Raw genomic sequence first — 14381 nt, forward strand, 5'->3', positions numbered from 1 at the left:
AATTTGCCCGCATCGCGTCTTCACTTTCCCAGGTGAACTCTTCAATACCATGGTGACGCCAGAGTATCTTAAGAAGTTAAATTGTTTTTCCTCGCAAGTTCTTTTATTGTCTGACCATAATTGCTACTAGTCCTTTCTCAAAGGTAGCGTCTTCGTTGAGTTGGATTTCTTCCCAGTTGATAATGTGAGAAGGGTGCATTATGTACTTCCTCAACATAGATACATGGAAAACATCATGTACTCCAGCCAATTGCGGGGGTAGAGCCAATTTGTATGCAACCTCTCCAATTTTCTGAAGTATCTCAAAGGGTCCGATATATCGAGATGATAATTTTCCTTTTTTTCCAAAACGAATGATACCTCGGCAATGCTGAATTTTCAAGAAAACATCATCGACAATGAAAGTTAGAGGTCTTCTTTATCTGCATAACTCTTCTGATGATCTTGAGCTGCCACCAATCTTTGTCGAATAAGTTTCACTTTTTCTGTAGTTTCTTTATTCTGTTCCACCAATATTGATGTTTTAAGTCTTGGTACACTTTCGTCCCTCCCGTGTGCACTGCAAACACCGAATGATGGAACTTTTTCAGAACTTTTTCTCTAAGCGACTCATCTTATGGCACAAACACGCTGCCTTGACGTCTCAATTCGTCGCACAAAAGGGTCATGCTTGTCTTCTTCATCCGAATCATCATTTCTTCTCCCTCATTTGTGCCGTACATACGGACTTCCTTCGGATGAGCTAGATACATCGATTCGTCCCTTCTTTCTGGGTTCCGGGGATAGTGAGTCAGAATCACTGTCATTATCATGTTTCTGAAGTCGACGTCATCAATCATCCTTCTTTCCTGAAAGTCGACCCCGGTCGTGGCATGCGGCCGACTGGGATTTGGCTAGCTCCAAGGTCAACTCCTAGCACAGGCACTCGTTCTCAGCCATCATGTTTTCCAGACTCTGTTCATTTTGTTTTGCTTGATCCATGATTGTATGCATTGTCTCTTGCACTGATGTTGAGGTTGAGGTCTGGGCTATTGAGTCGAAGTTCAAGGCCCGTGATGCGGTGATATTCTCTGGTCTAAGCATGTTTCTTGGCGTAATGTCGTCAGTGACTACCAATGGATCATTTGTTACGCCCGCCATGGATGTGCTTGAGTATTCCCACAGACGGCGCCAATTATGGAGAAGTGGTTTGGAAATACTCCAGGACCCAATCAGACGCCCTTGATCCTCTGACTACTACCTGAAAATGGATGAACACTTCGGTCAGGGGTGTCGGAATTAGCACTCCGATAGACAAGTTAATATGCTCTCTAGTTTACTTCTATCTCAAGTTCTTTTATCTATTCTCACATACCTTTCTTTTCTTGACGTTCCTCTTTTTATACTACCCTTTGGGCCCATGGGTCGGGCCCACCATTAATCTCGCACTTGATGGCTTATTCGGCCTTCTGATTGCGTGTTGGTTCCCATTTGGCCCTTTATATAGCCGACTGTACATTCAGATGTCTTCGACTAGATGTCTCCAAATCTCTTCATATGGCCGACTATACTCGACCTTAGATTATAATCAAATCGACTTCGGCCAGATGTCTTCAAATTCCTTAGCCTTCCTCAACACATAATTATTTGGCCCCTAAAATAGGGATTGAACTGCCTCCTGTCCAGTATTTCTAACTGGACAGTCCAAACAGGCCCATTTTAGGCCTATTTTGGATCCATCTCAATGATTTACACCGTTCAATATATAGGGTTCGTCGAGTACTTCATTCCTGTAAAAAATCATGTTGATTAGATATCAATAACTACTTAATCATATCACATTTATGCCAACAATTTATTTTTAAAATCATATTTACCGTTAACACAGATTTGATGGCTTTAGATATCAGAGCAACATGAATTTTTGCAAAAATGAAAAAAATCAACAAGCTTACACATTAAAGGATTAGAATTATCAATATGAATTTCGTGATAGGTCCACAAAAATCCAACAATATTCTCCAATCTGATTTTGGACTGAAAAGATACCGCTGCCATTTTCATGTAAGTGACATGACTTATAATACATACTAATACTAAACTTTAATACTTTAAAAATCTCATTTACTTTCCTTAATAAATGTTGAATGATAAATATCTCACGCGTATTTTTAAATTTAAAAAATTCAAAATTATGGTAAATAACGATTAAAGTTTACATTTTTGCTTATATAATAGTGTGGATAGATATGATTCATTTCTTCTATTTATGAAAATATTTTCATACCATTTTCATTGTACATTAGATAGGTTTGTTACCATAAAAAGTAAAAAAGCTTAGGTTGTTTTGGAAAAGTAGTTATTTTAGTTATTTTTTGACTTTTTAAAAAAAAAATATGCGGAAAAATAAATTAAAAAATTGGCAATTAAATTTTTTGTAATAACTTTTTGACGATTTTATAGACTTTCCAAAATAGTATTCTATTCAATTAATTAAATTTGGGTACAAAATTATTGCATTTAAGGGCCTCTTGCTATGTGGATGTCCATGAAAAAACTAAGGTGAAATACCAATACGTCCTAATAGTTAGATTTAATTTCTATCAAGTCCAATTGAAAATTAGCCCTAATAAAATCGTTGCTAAAAATAATTTTTTGTGATTATTTTTTACATATGTCGCTAAAAATTGACAATTAGTAATTTTTTTGTCACAATTTTTATAAATTGTTACTAAAACTTACAATTAGTGACATTTTTCTATGACGAATTTTTCAAACTATCGCTTAAAGTTGAAAATTAGTGACATTTTTTTGAAATATTTTTTTAAATTGTCTCTAAAATTTATAATTAATGATATTTTTGTGACAATTTTTAAACTGTCGCTGAAAATTAACAATTAGTGATATTTTTTTAAAAATGTTTGATGAAAAACACCATTAATTATCACAAGATCTATTGGATAATAAGTTCACCTATTAGAACTACACGTAAGTCTCCAAAAAAACTGTGAGGACAAATTATACTTTGCTCTATTTATGTTTGGCTATTATTTCACTTTGGTCTTTAAATTTTTTTTCCCCTCATTTTGGTACTTCATGTTTCAAGTTTTTCTCAATTTATTTCAAAATTAACTTATGTCCATAATTAGATTCATCATGAGACATTAGCAACTAGGTGGCATAAAAATATATTATGATATTGGAGTTTAGGTTTGTAGCAAATATGCAAATTATATATAATAATATATTTTTATGTTATGTAACTATTAATGTGTCATTTTCTATCCAATTATGAACATAAGTTAGATTTTAAAGTATATATAATAATATACTTTTATGCTATGTAGTTGTTAATGTGTCATATTCTGTCTAATTATGGACATAAGTTAGCTTTTGAAGTAATTAAAAAAATTTAAAACATGAAAAGCCAAAATAAGAGAAAAAAATTCATTGGCCAACGTAGAAAAATGACCAACATACAAAGAAAATTGTAATTTATCCAAAAACATATGTATCCCCAAAATTTTTTTTGAAAAGTACTCATTAATGAAAATAAAGTATATAAAGTAAATTCGAATTTAATATAATATGAGTTAAATCTAGTCTATATACTTTTAGTTGGCTATTTAATTTTTTACCAAAGAACGTGTAAAAAGATATATGATATGATATTTTATTTTGTTGACTATTTTATCTTAAAATGGATTATTTAGTCCATCCCAAACATCCCATATTTAAAGGAAAAATTTAGCCAAAATCCCTCCATTGGATCCTTATTTGGTGAAAATGACAACCCAATTTTTTGCTTCATAAACCCCTTAAGGAGAAGACACATAATTGAGTAAGGACAAAATAAAATATCTTGTTTTTTTTTCTTAGACAATATTGTCAGAGTAACATATTTTATCAAACAAAGTAACATGTTACTGTTACTGTTACTGTTTATATCAATTTCAAAGGTAATAAAAAAAAAATTTGAAGAATTTTATAGTCAACATGAATCTTATTTGATAAATCTTGATGAGAGAATTATAAAAATACTAATTTTATTAAAAATTGACATCTACATAAAAAATTATATTATTTTAAAATTTAATATTTTAATAATAATGGTATGTGCTAAATTTTTTAATAATTTTTTTTATATTTATTTTTAATACATTAAAATTTTATTAGAAAGAGACTTTGACCAAACCCCCTATTTAAAGATCTTCGAAGCCAACCTAGAAATCATGCGACTTTCGTTTAAAAAAAAAAAAAAATAGGAAACAAATCCCAAAAAATGTCTGACTACAAGTTTGTGTTTCTCTTGCTCATTTTGTCATCGCTCATATCTTCACAAGTTTCTTTTGCCATTAATGGCAAAGAAGAAACACAAGAGATTGCAAATGAAGTGAGTCATTTTCATATCCCAACAAGGCATATGAACATAACAAATGATTTGGGAGCAGGAATAACCCTAAACACCCATTGCAAGTCCAAAGATGATGACTTAGGGTAACATGACTTGGCATATCACTCTTCATTTACATGGCATTTCAAGTCAAATGAGTTCATCCACAACACTCTATTTTACTGCTACATGTTTTGGAATGGTGTCTCCGGGAGCTTCGACGTGTTCCGAGAGAGCCGAGACAATGGACGGTGTGCTAGTAGGTGCTGGTGGAGCATAAGAACCGCTGGAGCTTTCTCTTTTGATGTTTCTGGTAGTTGGGATCTTATGTATACATGGTAAAAGTAGAAAAAAACAACAAAAAAAAAAATACAAAAAAATTATTATTAATTAATTATTATAATTGTCGTTGTGTTGTCGTCATGCTTTTCTTTAATAAAATTAGCAGTTATGTATGCAATTTAAATAAATAAAAATAAAATAAAATATTTATTATATATTATATATTATATGTCGCTTAGTAAGAATTTTATTTCTTAAATTTAAGGTTCAAGATTTCAATTTCATTCCTCTCATTTATCTAATTTTTTTTGTTTTACCCAAAAAAATAAAGAATATGTAACATAAAGAGAAGCAAGCAAAGGTTGTCCAAGCCTTTGCTTAACATGATAATATAAATAATTGGAGTTGGTTATTAATGGCGCTTATTAGGGGTGTTTAATAATATAATTCAACACTTAAAATTGAATTGATTAAATGATAATGAATTAAGCCTGTTTGATAACCACAATTGATATTACTTAAAAATTTAAGTACCTCTTAAAATGTAAGCTAAAACTTAAGTAAATTTTAAGTCATATCAAACTTACTTAATTCTGACTGAATTTATAAAAACGAAACATAAGCATTGATATATGCTATTATAAACTCACTACCACCATCATGTCGCTGCCGCCACCACCACCACCGCCGCCACCACTGCTACCACCGCCACCACCACCACCACCACGCCACTGCTACCACCGCCACTACCACCACCACCACGCCACTGCTACCACTATCAATCCCACTGCTGCCACCACCATAACCATCACATTATCACCACCAGCACCACCACAATATAAAAATTAATACATACAATTTGTAAATAATAAATTTTAAATTTAATCTTATACATATCAAATAATTTATTTTTAATTCAGCACTTAAATTTTTATCAAATATGTTTTTAGCTTAAAAAATTCAGTATTCAATTTCAATACTTAATTTCAGTCTTCAGTTTTGAGCTTTATCAAACACCACCTTTAGTAGTAGTCAACTTTTGTGTAATTATTTTTTGGATTTGGAGTCCTCCCGTTTATGATTTAGATTGGAGGATACCATTTGAGTTTATGAAACTTTTTATAGATCTTATTTTAATAATTTGAACCATTCATTTTGTCAAATCATTTATGTACATCATCCACCAAAATAAAATTAGATTGATATCATCATAACATATTTAATTTATCATATTTATCTCAAAAAAATTAATAACAAATGTGGTTTTTCAAATTTTATCTTATGAAAAATAGCAAAATGCATTAAATGATTACATCTATTCTTACTTGTATAGAAAATAAAAATAAAAATAAAAATAAAACTTTAAAGGTTATCCAAATTAAATATAGAATAATACTGTATGCATCAATTGGTATACCAATTAGTGTACTAACACATGATATGGCATAATTTTACAGGTTTTAGGTATTTGTAATTTGTATAATAACTGGGATATCCTTTGTATAATTTAATTTGTATAATAACTATAATTTGTATAATTTATACAAATTTGTATTATACATAATTTGTATAATAATGTCATAATGGGGGTGTTTGGGAACTTAGTTTTTGGGTTTTTTTTTTTTTTTTTTTTTCACAGCAAGACAAATGCTTTACAAAATCAAAAAAAATAAATCTAAACAAAATATCACATCAAACCCCATAATTATTTAACTTTTTCTTTCACAAACATCACATCCAACCACAAAAAAATCCAACTATCTTCCCAAACACAAAAAAAAATTTCTCCAATAATATCCTACAACTAAAAAAACTACAAAAAAAAAAAACCCACTTTCCAAACACCCACCATGTATGTTGTTACACTAATTAGTATATCAATACCCGTTCACCTTCAAATTCAATATTTTACACTATTTTCAAATAATTTAAGCCTTCAAATTAAGATCGGCTTGGACTTTTTTCCCACTATTTTGAGAAGTAAGTTAAGAGTTAACTTTTTATTTTATTTATTTATTTATAGAAAACGTGCAAAAAAGTAGAGAGATTATATGACTTAAAAAATCAAAAAAAATCAAAAATTCAACTTTTGACCTAATTGCCGAAAGAGAGATGTGTCTTAACAAATTGAATCTTAGTTTCAAATATATGCATGTATATATATGTGATTGAGTTTTTTTAATATATTTTTTAAAAAATTAAAATTTAGATTGATGAAAAAATAAAAAATCAAATGCTCATTATTTTCATATAGTTTTTTTTACACAAAAAAATAAATTTTTAAATTTTGAAAATACAACTTTTTGTATTTATTTTTATCAAACTAATTTCTAATTTTTTTTTCAAATAAATTTATAATACAAATTTTAAAAATTCAAACAAATAAGAATATTTTACAAGTAGAGTCATCCTAAGGGTGGGTGAAGCTCTAAATTAAAACATATATATTAATAAAGTATATTATATGGTTTTTTTTTTTTTAGGACATAGTTATTCTCACTCCACTTTGTTTTTAATACATTTTATTTTTTATTTTTATTATGCATAATTATTATTCTTACTCCAATTTATTTTAAATATATTTCACTCTATGTATAATAAAAATAAAAATTATATATATATTTAAAACAACACAAAGCGAGAATAGTGACTCTTTTTTTTATTTTTATTTTTATTTTTTAATATTATCACACCATACTACTAAAAAAATCTTTCGACTTTCGTTTCTGACATCCCAAACCAACCAAGGTAGTTAAGCCCACGTGGTGAAAAAAATTAACTTTCGAAAAAAATTGGAATTTATATCCCTTCTATTTTACAATTCCCATGCAAGTAAAGTAATTTAATAGTAATTTATTGTTCTCTTAACATGTAGGTTTTTTTTTTTTTTTTTTTTAAGGTGGAGGGCTTGACCCCTTACAAAATGGGAACTTCACTCAACATAACTTGCACTAAATGCTCACGAACCCCAGCCATCCAAACTCTCTTATCTGGATCTTCCTTGGCCATTTGTGCCAAATGATGAGCCACAACGTTGCCACTCCATCGCATGTGCGAAACACAAAAACTCGAAAAATGCTTACTACGATAGATGGCATATTATAAAAAATGACCAAACGAAGCACTAAGATGACCATCCTCTCGTATTGCCTCCACCATAGTAAGGGAATCACCTTCCAATTGAATGTTTGTTAACCCCAACTCGGCTGCAAAATCCAGTGCCTTGACAACCGCAATAGCTTCAATACAATCTACCTCCATCCATGTTGGAATTTTCTCCGATAAAGCTGCAATAGGCACTCCCTTGTGATCACGAATCATGACCTCCACTCCACAGGCCTTCTGCCTCATGAGCATGGCCCCGTCGAAGTTCACTTTAAGAATCGCCCCAACCGACGGTCTCCACTTCTCATTTCCATGATCCACTGAAATACCACGCAATGTGGATTGTGACCTCTCAAAATCTCACACCAGGTCACACACCATTTGAACAGTCGCAGCAGCTGAGTGAATGACATTACTGAATAGAGCTTGATTCCGCGATGACCACAAACCCCAACAAACTGCTAAAAGCAAACCCAGTGTAGCTTTATCAGTCCGACGCCCAACTCCATATGCCCAGCCCATAAAGTCACCACCAGCACCTTGATCAAGCACAAAAGGTATTGGACTTTAATACCAAACCTCCCTCGCCCTCATACAAATCCATAAACAGTGCATTACCGTTTCTGCTTCAGCCCCACAACCATTACACATATCCTCCATCAATATATGCCGATGCCGAAGAACTGATTTAACCGATAGAATATTGGAACAACACTTCCACACAAAAACCTTAATCTTGTTGGGAATGCGCAGGCTCCATACTCTCTTCCAAAACCAGGTAACATGTTGCACGTCTGACCCAGACCCGCGCACCTCCCGCACACTAAGATTCATTTGCAAATGATAAGCTGAACGAACCGAAAACAGCCCATTCCTCGTATAGTGCCAAACCAACATGTCTGGAATGCCGTGACAACAAAGGGGGATTTGCTGGGATGCCTCCACGTCCATCGCCAAGAAATTCTCCTGCAATACAGTGACATCCCAACAGTGCCTTTCCACATCGATAAGGTCACTGACCAAAGCACCCTGTAACTGTGCTGTAGTTGGCGAACAAACCCGAAAAGAATGAGGCTGTGGCACCCATTTGTCGCCCCATATCTGTATTGATCGCCCATCCCCCACTCGCCACCTCAACCCAGCTTCCAAAGCGGCCTTACATTAAAAATGCTCCGCCATGTGAAAGATGGATTCGACCCAACGCCAGCTTGAAGAAAACTTGTATGAGGATAATACTTAGCCTTCAAAATTCTGGCCAACAAAGAATCTGGCGCCGAAATCAACCTCCACCCCTGTTTGGCCAACAATGCTTTGTTAAAGGCCTTCAAGCTACGAAACCCCATCCCACCCAACCATTTTGGGTCACACAATGCTCGCCAATTTTTCCAATGAATTTTCCGCTTGCTCTCCCGCTCACCCCACCAATAGTTACGCACCATAGAGTCAATTTCCTCAAAAATCATATCAGGCAACTGGAAGCAGGACATAATATACGTTGGAATAGATTGTGCAACCGATTTAATCAATATCTCCCTACCAGCCGCCGATAAGTATTTTTCCTTCCACCCATTCAGCCGTGTCCAAACTCTATCTTTAACATAATTGAATATTCCTCGTTTAGATCGCCCAACAATGTATGGCAGGCCTAGATATTTTCCAGAGTCCACCAAATTGCCAACCCCCATCGCATTCCGCAACCCCGCCTGAGTATCCATCCCCACATTCTTGCTAAAACAGATAGCCGATTTCTCAAGATTGATTTTTTGGCCTGGAGTTATCTCATATTTTCCTAATATATCTTTAACCATCGATAGTTCTTGCGGGTTCGCAGCTCCAAACAACAAACTATCATCCGCAAAGAAAATGTGAGACACCCGTGGGCTACCTCGACACACTGCCACCCCAGTGAGCTTACCCTCTCTTTCAGTTCGTTTAATTAAAGAAGAAAGACCTTCTGCGCACAACACAAACAAATAAGGAGACAGCGGGTCCCCTTGCCTCAACCCCCTCTTTGGAACAAACTTCTTCGTCGGATGACCGTTCACAAGGACAGAATATGACACAAATGAAATACAATGTAAAATTGTATCCACAAAATGTTGATTGAAACCCATCCTCTCCATTACCCCCCGTACGAACCTCCATTCAACACGATCGTATGCTTTACTCATATCAAGTTTTAAGGCGAAATGCCCCTCTTTTCCATGCCGTTTATTCTTCAAAAAATCGAATATCTCAAATGAAGCAAGCACATTATCACTAATAAGCCTCCCGGCCACAAAGGCACTTTGATTAATCGATATGATCTCGGGTAAGATTTTCCTCATCCGATTGGCTAACACCTTGCTCACAATCTTGTAGGCCACGTTACAAAGGCTAATTGGCCGAAATTGAGACATCCGTTTTGGGTTCTGCACTTTTGGAATTAGCACAATAAATGTATCGTTCATAGCCGTCACCTTCTTGCCATCATTAAGAACACCCAAAACCGCCCGTGTAACTTATGCACCCACTATCAGCCAGAACCGTTGATAGAACAGTGTTGGTTTGCCATCCGGGCCCGGTGCTTTCGTAGGATGCATCTGAAATAAGGCTTGTGACACCTCCTCTGCTGTGTATGCTCTAGTTAACTTTACATTCCTTCCTGGAGGAACGACCGATTGAATGGTATCCAAAACTTCCCTAGTATCTCGCTGTGGCCCCGATAAAAACAGCTCCTCAAAATAACCCACTACAATTCTCTCCAGATCATCCGGTGTAGAGCACCATCTATAATCACCATCTTCAAGCCCATCAATCCTCTTTTTCTTATGCCTCTGTGACGTTTTGGAATGGAAAAAAGAAGTATTTCGATCACCATCTTTCAGCCAATTCGCTCTCGCTCTTTGGCACCATAAAGTCTACTCCCTCTCCAGGAGTTCATAAATCTCACGACATAACTGCATGTGCACTTCGTACTCCTCCCTAGAGAGCACGGACTGGCCCTCCAAACACCGCACGTCATTCAGCTTAGAATGAAGTAATTGTTGGACATGACCAAACGTAGTCCTACCCCACTGGGATAAGCAGGAGCCCATCTTCTCCACATTATGTCGCAATCTATCCATACTACCCTCCTGATCACAGGCCCAATTAGCTTTGACAACCTCATCACATCTACTATCACGGAGCCACATCGCTTCAAAGCGATAGATACGTGGTCTCCACCTTTGCCCATTCTAGCACTGTTTCGGCCCCAACAAATCAACTAGAATTGACATGTGATTCGACGTCGTACAAGTGAGATGGACCACCCGAGCCTTCGAAAAAATGCCTAACCAAGCAGCATTAGCCACCCCACGATCTAACCGTTTATGTACCAAGCCAGATGGTCGATTATTGCACCACGTAAATTGGGGCCCTGAAAATCCCAAATCAGCTAACGAACAATCCGAAAGAACATGTTGGAAGGCTTCAATCTGGGCTCTGCTTCAGTCGCCCAAACCCAACTTCTCCGAGGGCAACAAAATTTCGTTGAAATCTCCCACAACCAACCAAGGTAGATCACCTAAACCTACCAAGCGACAAAGCAACTCCCACGAATCCCGTCTTTTCGCTACTTTCGGATGGCCATAGAACCCAGTGAAACGCCATCTCCCAATCCCCACTTCCGACTCCACAACAGCATCGACATGCCCACTTGAATAGCTACGAACAGACACCGTCACTCCTGTCCTCCATAATAATGCTAACCCCCCAGACAATCCAATCCTATCCACAAACAAACCCCCAACCAAACCAAGTTTACAACGAAGCCACTCCATCTTGCTCGACACACACTTTGTTTCCATAAGAAAAACTACATCAGGCGCTTGTTCCTTCAGTAAAAGCTGAAGATTTCGAACTGTGCGTGGGTTCCCAAGCCCGCGATAGTTCCAACTGAGGCATTTCATTGTGATCAGCGGGGCTGCCCAGTAGCCTCCACCGTTGATTGGAGAGATGATACATGTTTAATCACATCCTCAAAAATCTTAACCCGTTTACTTTCATCTGAAGAACTAGAAGACTCATCACGGAGCCCCCGCCCCCGCTTACCCACCGGTTGTGCAAAATTTCGTGCCAACTTCTTCCGCTTTTTTTCCACCTTCAATGGGCCAGTAGAAGATGTACCCATATTAAGCACAGGGCTCACAGAAGAGTCCGAACTTGGCCTTACCAACTCACAATGCTTGGGCCCATCCTGATCCCCCAAGCCCACAATCGCCTGCCCATCAATCATTTCCCTCGTTCTCCCCAAGAGGACCACCTCCATATCCATCCTCTCATCAGGCCCATCCAAAGCATGGTCCAGTCCAACCCAACCCTCCATGATTTGAATATCTGACCTTGGGGCCAAGGAAAGATCACCTCCCCCCATACCCACCAATGAGGCCACCAAATTCGCCGAACTACATGCAATCCCGGTGTTTGGGGGATTAGAGTTATCCTTACTTGATTTGTACATACCTAGAGATTCCTTCTCCGATCTCCAGTTCTCTACCGTCGCCGGAACAAAACTATGATTAGAACCATCCCCTTGACCACCCTGTTGCACATCTATATCCTCCGATATCATTTTGGAGCTTCCATCAGACTTCCCCTTCCTCCCCTCGGTATATTGGTGGTCCTTTTGATACCGTCCCCTTGTTGGCTCTGCCCGAAGCCAGGGCCCATACTGCAACCTTGCTCCAACCTCCTCACTGCCACCCAAAATCTTATTCTTACAGTCGCGAACACTATGGCCAAGCAGACCACAATGAAAACAAAAGTTTGGGAGCTTCTCATACGTGAGCATAATCCACACCGACTCCCGCCCACTTAATGCCAATTTCAACCCCCGCCGTAATGGTTTGGTAATATTGATCTCAACCCGAATACGAAGAGTTCGTCCCCAAGCAATACCACCATCTCCATATTCCATATCGACAAACCTCCCAATTTTATTACCCAGCAAAACCCCCACATCCCACGTCACGCTAATAAGAGGGAGATTTGATGCATGAACCCAAAACTCCATAGTGTAGAAGGTGATGTCCAACGGTTGTAATTTCCCATCAAACTCTCTCAACATCACCAACTGTTTATCAAAATTCCATGGACCATTTAGCATCACCCTTTTCTTATCAACAATATGACCAAACTGGATCAAAAACAAGTTATCACCCAATGTCTTGAACACGATCCCTTTAGATGCTCTCCAAACCGCGATCAAAGTAGTCCGCAGTGCCTCTAAATTGAATGGGCGCGTAGTAAGAAGTTTACCCACCAGACAAAGCCCCGCCTTCACCTCCGTAGGTTGAAGTTGAACCTCATCCACCACCACCTCAGCTTCCTCCTCCTCTGTCAAGACGAGCCTCCTCGCCAGATCATTGAGAGAATCTGCCATTAGCACAAACTAGAGATTCTGACCTACAATCGAAACCAGAGAAACACCCCCCACACCAGGAGAGCTATCCTTGTACGTGACAAGAGAGGACTCCTACGAGAGGAGAGCAATCAACCTATGTGATATGCCTAGTTGTAAATTGACGTTTGACTTCTCTTAACATGTAGGTTAAAAATGAGAAATTATTTAATACTCATTATTTTAGGAGTATTGAATAATTTTTGTTGTTAAAAATACCTTTTTAAAAGGGTAAATTACACTTTATCCCTCTAAAATTTCACTTATTTTTCACTTTGACCCTTTAAGATTAATTGTTTTCACTTTGGTCCTTCATGTTTGTTTGGCCCTTTAAGTTTAATTATTTCCAATTTGATCCTTCATGTTTGCAATTCATCCCACTTTGCCCCTTCATATTTGCAATCATTCCCACTTTATTCCTAAACTAACTTCCATCCAAAAAATTCAAAATCTACCACATCACTAATATATCAGCTCTGTGTGAGATGTAAAAAATTCACTAAAGATGTAAAAAATAAAAAATAGAAAACAAAAAATTTAGAATTTTTTTTAGTCTTTAGTGAACTTTTTTTTTTAAATTTATTCATACACATTATTACATTATAGATGCATCTAGATTAGATGTAGCTAAAAAAATAAAAACAAATTTAACTAAAAAAAGAAAAAAGTTTACTAAAAATGAAAAAAATAAAAATAACGGCTCAAACACTTGTATTGTTAATTCTGAAATGAAAATTTTATTATCGTTTTTTTTCATCTTTAGTGAATTTTTTTTCTTTTTTTTGTTTTTTTTTTATTTTTTTTTATTTTTTTAGCAGCATCTAATCTAGATGTATCTATAATGTAATAATTCTTATGAATAAATTTGAAAAAAAAAAAAAAAAAAGTTAACTAAAGACTAAAAAAAAATTTTAATTTTTTTGTTTTTTATTTTTTATTTTTTGCATCTTTAATGAATTTTTTACATTATATATGGAACTGATGTGTTACTGATGTGACAAATTCTATTACTTTTTTGGATGAAAGTTAGTCTAAGAATAAAGTGGGAAGGATGGCAAACATGAAGGGCCAAAGTGGGAAGGATTACAAACATGAAGGGTCAAAGTGGAAAAAATCAAATTTAAAGGGCCAAAGTATGACGGATTGCAAACATGAAGGACCAGAGTGGAAAGGATTGTAAATATAAAGGGCCAAAGTGAG

The 14381-nt window shown here is 35.9% G+C and overlaps 1 protein-coding gene across 1 annotated transcript; it reads right to left on the reverse strand.

Annotated features, from left to right (window-relative positions):
* Positions 1-7753: 7753 nt before the first annotated feature.
* On the reverse strand, positions 7754-11691 carry LOC114266180 (uncharacterized). The gene is made up of 6 exons (XM_082918210.1): positions 11317-11691; positions 10396-10575; positions 8920-10170; positions 8407-8833; positions 8176-8298; positions 7754-8079 (listed from the first exon to the last, which is right to left on the reverse strand). Exons 1-6 carry the CDS (start codon positions 11689-11691, stop codon positions 7754-7756), a joined length of 2682 nt encoding a protein of 893 aa, XP_082774336.1.
* Between the last annotated feature and the right edge of the window lie 2690 nt (positions 11692-14381).

This window comes from Camellia sinensis, chromosome 1 (assembly GCF_055761805.1).
Source record: "Camellia sinensis isolate YWXY chromosome 1, ASM5576180v1, whole genome shotgun sequence".
In the NCBI taxonomy this organism is placed as follows: domain Eukaryota; kingdom Viridiplantae; phylum Streptophyta; class Magnoliopsida; order Ericales; family Theaceae; genus Camellia; species Camellia sinensis.